Consider the following 7,217-nt stretch of genomic DNA (forward strand, 5'->3'; position numbering starts at 1 on the left):
AGCTCTTTCACTGCCACCAAGGCAGAGCATGCCAGAGACCCACCCCGGCAATAACAGGCACCTGGGCCACAGCGTCTGCTTACCTGCTGGCGGAGGCGCCGTCAGTCCCGAGTCTGCAAGGAGAGAAGCGCGGGCCGTGAGGCACCCCGGCCCCACGGCTCCCTCCCCGGTGTGCCAGCGCCAACCCCGCCACGCCACGCCCRGAGCACGGGGCTGCACGAGGGCTGGGCAGACCGAGGCGCGCTCTGCCCTGGGGACACGCGTGCTCCCTGCGGGCCTTGCCGAGAAGAACGGGGCAGACCGCGGGCGGGGGGCCTGCGCCAGGTCTGAGCCCGCTCCTCGCACCCTGCTCCACCGGCGAGGTGGCACCCAGCTGCCGTTCCCCCCGAGCGTGGGTCACAGGAGCCGCGRCGCTGCGCGCTCCCGCGGCACGAGGCCCTCGCTTTGGGGACGCGGGCCCTGGGCGGGCTGCCGCCGTGCACGTGGGGAAGCGAGGGCTTGCGCGCGTGTGTCTAGCTGGACATCGCTTCACTCCCGAGGAGGCCTCCAAGAGGTAAAAGCCTACCGGAGCACACAACAGAAGCATCACGGTCGGAGCACGAAGAGGAGTGCTCGTAGGGACAGGCCCACAAATACTCTTCGGAGCCCTGGCAATCCACCGCGGACATCACGTAGGGGGACCAGTCGGGTGAGCGGAAATAGCCCGTCACGCCCAGAGGCTGGCCGCAGCCAAGCTGCCTGCACGCAACTTCAGCGTCTCGCATGTCCCACAGGTGACCGCACACTTTCATCCAGCCTCCAAAGTAGAAGATTTCCACGTTGCCCGCACAGCGGTTTGGCCCACCTGCCAGTCGCAGCAACAACTCTGGGAGAGACGGAAACCCTTGCTCAGGCAGAGGCTGGTCTGCTTGCACATGCTGACACCCGCTGCCTGCGGTGCAAGGGAGYGGAGAAGCCAGAGAGGCCCCGAGCTCTCCGGACAAGCACGGGGCCACGCGCGCCCCAGGAGACCCACAGGGGCCAGCACCTTCCGGCAAGGGGCCCGCGCTCTCTGCCTCGGGTGCCCCGCTCCTCGGCGGAGAAGCGGGAGGCCGTGGGCTCTCACATCCTGCCYGGGCACYGTGGCCCCGGCATCCCYGYGGGAAGAGCCACCGGCATGACTTGGCCGCAGCCCCGCCGGGGCTCCCGCACGGACGCTCACAGACGCGGAGGCAGCAGCTCGCGCGCAGGTCATGGCGCCCGGGGCAGGAYGTCCTGGCAGACAGACTCACCATCAGCTATGATGAAATCTGTGGGGAAACACAAACACACACACGCGCGCACCCCTGAAATGGCCGCAGCAGCACCTGCCCCGCCGGACAAAACGACCAGGCTCCCGCACGCGTGCCGCTCCCAGCAGGAGGCTCAGATGCCACCACCGCTTTGGTCGGAAGGCTCCGCTGGAGCCTCCTTGACCCAAGCGAGGAGGGGCCAAAGGGCCTCCTGGGCATGCAGGACCCTGGCAGTCCTTTCCCCAAGCCCCCAGCTGCTCTCAAAACCCACTTGCAAAAACAAGCTAAACTAACTGGATCCAAAATTTCAGAGATCGCAGGGCACTTTATGCATTCCTGGGCTCATCACAAGCAGCCACCAAGTACTCGCTTCCAGGAGGAGTTCTCCATAAACTCACAGGAGGAACCGTTATCCGACACACAATCTCGGTTCGGAGCGGCGTCACACAAGTTCTCTGGAGCAGAAATACTCCGCACAAACGATTTCCCCGCAGCGGGCAGGGTGCTCAGAAGATGCAACTGCGCTTCACGYTATCTGTCCAAATTGAACAATTCTAAGCCAGACTTACAGGTAGTGGGCTCCGGCGTCGTTGGGGCAGGCGTACTGGTCGTCTCTTCCAGGCGAGAGGGAAAAGCAAAAACAAAAACAAAAAAAAAGAAGGAAGGTRCATGACACAGTGCAAGGTGGTCGGGCAGCCCAAGATAACGTGGAACCTCCCCAGGTCACGGCCCCAGCCCCTGGCGGCGACGCGCGGCTGAGACGCCCTGGACTCCCGTGCTTTCTTCCCGTTTTAGCAGACCCCAGCAGGCTTCTCCCCTACCAGCCCATCACGGTACCTGCCTGATTTCCYAGCAGCAGGCGGGAGGGCAAAAACGTAAAGCTACCTTTCATACGCTCATTAGGCCGAGCATGTCAAATTAAATTAGTAAAGCCCTACTCAGTCACACTAACCAATCATGGTCTCAGTTGTTGGCCCGAGGCCCTCGCTTTGGGGACGGGGGCCCTGGACGGGCTGGCGCCGTGCATGTGGGGAAGCGAGGGCCTTTCCTGAACATCTCCACACTACACTGTCCAAACTGCGCTAACTATCGATAATTTTGCTTTGCAGTTTCAGATGCTTGGAAATTGCTGCACTTACACTACCTCAGTTTCTCACACTGTAATGTTACTTTAAGGTTTTAGATGAAGTGTAGATTTATTTTTCATTGCAGTAATGATTCACTTTTTTTTTTTCTTTGAAAGAAGTGACATTTATATGCATTTTTGTGCTGGATTTTAAGTGCGTGCATATGCTGCCATTTAGATTCTACATAAGCACATTTCAGCATCTGAGAGTCCAGCCTGAATGGCACCAAATACCTGACTGTATTAGTAATTTGGTTACACTGGCTTCAACTAGACTAGCCAATTTTGAAATGTAAGCATCAGCCTTGCAAGAATATTTATCAAGGAGAACTGAAACAGTGTACATTTTTATATAATTTTTAAGTTACCTGTTGATGGGAGATCCATTGGACTGAAAACTGTATATGCCCCAACTGCAGAAGATGTTATCAGATACAACCAAAAGAAAAAAAGTTTAAAACTTAGTACTTGCAAAAACATTGTATGAGTTACAATAATGAACATGCAAGGAGAGATCATGTGCATGGGATGTCTGCTGACATATAAGGGAGAAGATTACGTCCAACTACCCCTGGACAGAGAGAGGCCACTCTGTGGACAACCTGGCAGTTGGAAATATTCCATCTCTGACTACTGTAATGTATGACATGTTTGTAYATTTAAAGTGATTTCAAGCTGTAGAGGAAGATCCTAAGGGTGAGAGGCGTTGTTTATTCAGTGAGTAGGGAATTCTGACAAGTTCTGACTTTTTCCAGATTTCCCCTTACAGGTACAAGGCATTAAATATAAATGGATTCCATGGCAATAAAAGAGTTAAAACAGTGACTCAATATTTTCCAGCTCAGTATCAATACTGCAGCTCAAATTTCAATCTTTAATCTCATATTCAACATCATTTAAATACTTACAGAGGGAGCAAATAACAAGAGCATTAAAAAAAACCCCAAACCTGAAAACAACGCTAAATTGTTATTTCCTTCTATTGTGTACAAGAGCATGCATGGGAGCAAAGAAAGGGGAAATGTTTTTTTTTCTCCTGGTTCATTAGTCCAAGCAAGTTAATGACAGAACTTTATAGCTGAAAAAGAAAGGGATGGAAGGGCAGCAGCTATTACACACTCTTTTGATCTTTTTCTGTTCTACTCTCCAGCAAAAGGAGGGCAAGAGCAATTGCTTAAAAATGAATGCCTTATTTCTCACAGCGGCATCATGGCACTCTGCTGACACAGGCAAACCTCACCTAAAAAAGGAGGAGAGTGACTTTTTGGATGCAAGATGACCACTTTAGCTTGTTTCAACTTTTCACGAGAAGTATCCTCCCTTCCATCAAACCTGCTGATATTTGTACTGATCCCCAAAGGAATAAAAACATCTGTGCAGATCACTGCCTCAGCAAACAGTTCAAATTAGATTCATAATAGGAATTAGACTATAGGAAATTAGAATAATATGAAAATAGAGTAATTCCCATTGTGTTCTAATAATTACAACAGTAGGAAAAGGAACATGTGTCATACTTGTTTTTATCTTAAGCACAAACACCACCACCATGTTATTCATTATAATTACCTAATCAAATATAAACTGCATGGTTCAAAGAGCACCTGACACACTAAAATAAGTGTGCATTTCATCAAGAAAATAACTTACCTTTAAATTCATTACCTCAATACAAAGATTTTGAAAGAACATATCATTAGCTTTACAGCATATTTATCTTGAGTTTATTTTACTAGCCTATGTAACAAAAAAAGGATGAGAACGACAATCTAAATGTATCTAAATAAACTGTTTGAATAATAGAAATAATTATTGATTTGCTCAGCTCATAGGTTAAATCAGCTCAGTTTTCAACAGAGCCATGCCGTGCTGGCAAGTTTGTTTTCTTTACTTTCAAATTTTTACTTTTAAAACTCAATATTAGCCTGTATGCGAGGTATATCTGTGAAGCTGATCAGAAGCAAAACTCTTTACCTGCATCTACCTGAATTCCAAGACTTATCATTACCATCCAGGACAAGACCATGGTGGGACTCATCTCACCAGAGCTCCTGATAGAAGAGGCCATCAGAATTTATAGGCAGAGAAGCTAAGGGGGCGTAGCTCAGTAGGCCAACCTAGCCCTCAGTGAGTCAATACCAAACACATGCTCACACTGCTCTTAATCCACCTGCACATGAAGATATGCTTGATTTGTTATCCAGCTTTGTAGAGCTTCCTGATTCTACAAGAACATAAAAGGGATTCCTCTGGGGAAACATTTCTTTTGCTGTCATTAACATAAAATATCCCAGTCTTAAGTCTGAATCATATTTGAACCAAAAGCTACTTTTGAGGTCTGTGTAGTCTCTGGGTGGTTTTCCTTCTTTTTTGTTACTGAAGACTTGGAAGGGAAAGAGCCTGTTAGGAAGCAAGGGATGGGCTCTTGGAGACCCTTGTGACTGATCTGGATTCCCTCAGCRAGAGATTCTCACTGTGTGTTGGGAGGGCATCACCAGATACAATGATCAGGTCTCCAGTCCTTTAAAATTGTTGTGAAGCTACAGTTTTAAGGACTGAGTCAAACTTCACATGTAATTACCACCATGTGTTTCTCAAATATTAGTCATGTATTAGTTAACTTTCAGGAGGTAGAAGAGTTTGGAATTAGGATGCTGAGCTGCCTTGAGTTTCCCTGACTACCTTTGACTACCCATGTATTTTTGTCATACTCATATATTTTTGTCCTGATAGATGTCACACAAAAATTCAGTAGGAAGCGAATATGTTGCACTCTTTCTGACTTCCTCTTTTCATGCTTTACCAAAGTAATAAGTCTCAGACAGTAAGTTTGTGCTCTGCAAACCATCTACTGCAAATTGGAAACCAACAAAGTCATCTTTTGGGTTTTGTTGAAAACTCAAATCAAAATTCAGAAGTCATACACTGATTATCATTAAACTGCACGAACCTTTCCAGAGTACCAGGAGCTTAAGTCAAAGGATAAGGGGAAGAATAGAAAATAAAGGAAAAGAGTCATAGCCTCTCTTCTCAAATTCTCTATTTCTGAAGCTCTTAAGAATTTTACGGATTCTTACACAGTCCTCACCCTGAGATTTACAATGTATTTAAGACACTGAATCCAGCTGAATCTTACAATGGATCTTTATGAAGAGAAGTTGTTTCAGATCATGGATTAGATCTTCAGTGGATCTCAGTGCTCATCAAAGAAACTGTACTAGCAACAGCACAGATAAATTTAGCAATGTCTGAAAAGCGTACAAAATTCTAGAATAATTTAGCCTGGCAAGGGCCTCTCGGGGCCTTTTAGCCCCCAAGTTAAAATAGGGCTSTCTCCAGAGTCAGATCAGGCAGCTCAGGGCTTTAATTACTGTTGTGGAAGAATGAAAAAATCTGCATTTTTTTCCTACATGAATTGTGCAAATACTTTTTGTAGATAAAAATTTGACATTGTGATGATTCCTGCTGCTGGTTTTAGATGGGTCTGGCGTCTTTATTATTTGGTAACAGTTTCTGAGGACTCAAATATTTCTCATGTGCCTCTCACATGAAACACAGTGTGTCCTGGCTCCAGATAGCCAGCACCTGAACTCAACAGGACATGGCAAAGGAGAGCCAGTAGATCAAAGGGAGAAAGGAAGCTCTAGCCCTCCAGAAGAAGGGTTACTTTGGGAGACATGTTAACAGATCACTGACTCAGTAAATTACTGTAAATATATGACATTGACTATGTAAATATAACCATGGTTTTGCAAGCCAGATGGAACATGTGAGAATTTCAGAGAGATTGAAGGAAATAAGGAAAGTGGCTTGATAAATGGGTTGGGGCAGCTGTTGTGCACCCTGAGAGCTGGATAAAAGAAAAAAAAAGAAAAAGAAAAAAGTAAACCCAGACAAAAGTCACATCAAAAACAGTCAACAAAATCTGTTAGCATTGAAAAGGAAAAAAGGACAACATGCRAGACAACTCCAAAGACTAGGCCTGAGGCCCTTAAGTCAAATTTGAGCTGGTTGGCTCCCAAAAGTGCCAAGAGGTTGCTTAATTCCAGTACTAGGAGCAGGTCTTTCCCACCAGGCTAGAGCCCGAGTTGTTTGCCCCTTTTGTTGGGGCTGGGAGTCAGCCACTCGGGATACTGGGCGCACTGGGAATTTGGACGATTTTTCTCGGGGTGGCATGCCCCCATCAGGGCAGCTCATCTTCGCAGTTAGGTGAGCTCGCCTCTTCCAGCCTCCCCGCTGTGCCTGCCAGACCGCTGGTGCCACTGCCCAGGGGCTAGTGCAGACACCTCGCACGCTGAAGGACTGTCAGGCTGTACCAGCTCTGCTTACAGGCGATGGGTAGGCAGAGTGAACTGCGGAGATGTCAGAGCAGTATCAGTATCGCTATCCCCGAGGCGGTCCTGTTCGCAGGACACGTGCTCCACCGTGCCAAGTGCTTCTCCAACAGACTTCACCCGTATTTCTGCACGGGCATGGCTTGGAACAGCTCTCGGCTTGTGATTCAGCTTGCTTTGCCTTCAGCATCCAGCCCAGGCTCCCAACCCCGCTTCTTGCTTGGCATCGCATTCCCTCACAGGACAACTGGTCCATTTTAAATATGTCCAGTGTCCAAAAACATGAGGTGAGAAATTTAAATACTAACTTATAAAACATGAAGCTATCTTGTCTGTTTCCATACCTTTTCAGTTCTACATTTATTGTATGTGTTACAAATTTGTGAATAGTTTAGCATTATTTCAAGATGTGRGTATCAGAAGAAAAGGAAATCAGGCTTGGAAAAGGTCATATCAGAGCCCATTCTCTTTGACTGGAACTGCTGC

At 47.5% G+C, this 7,217-nt stretch overlaps 1 protein-coding gene across 1 annotated transcript in view; it reads right to left on the reverse strand.

Annotated features, from left to right (window-relative positions):
• LOC146595681 (scavenger receptor cysteine-rich domain-containing protein DMBT1-like) overlaps positions 1–4,423 on the reverse strand; it is a 20,033-nt gene extending 15,610 nt beyond the window's left edge. Inside the window, exons 1-4 of the mRNA XM_085305286.1 lie at positions 4,360–4,423; positions 3,638–3,781; positions 566–865; positions 84–113 (exon numbers count right to left, since the gene is read on the reverse strand). Of these exons, the coding sequence (XP_085161412.1) occupies positions 84–113; positions 566–865; positions 3,638–3,781; positions 4,360–4,423 (538 nt within the window). The remainder of the gene's footprint in view (positions 1–83; positions 114–565; positions 866–3,637; positions 3,782–4,359) is intronic.
• Between the last annotated feature and the right edge of the window lie 2,794 nt (positions 4,424–7,217).

Source organism: Rhea americana, unplaced genomic scaffold (genome assembly GCF_003343005.1).
Source record: "Rhea americana isolate MKP2758 unplaced genomic scaffold, rheAme1 scaffold_218, whole genome shotgun sequence".
Lineage (NCBI taxonomy): Eukaryota > Metazoa > Chordata > Aves > Rheiformes > Rheidae > Rhea > Rhea americana.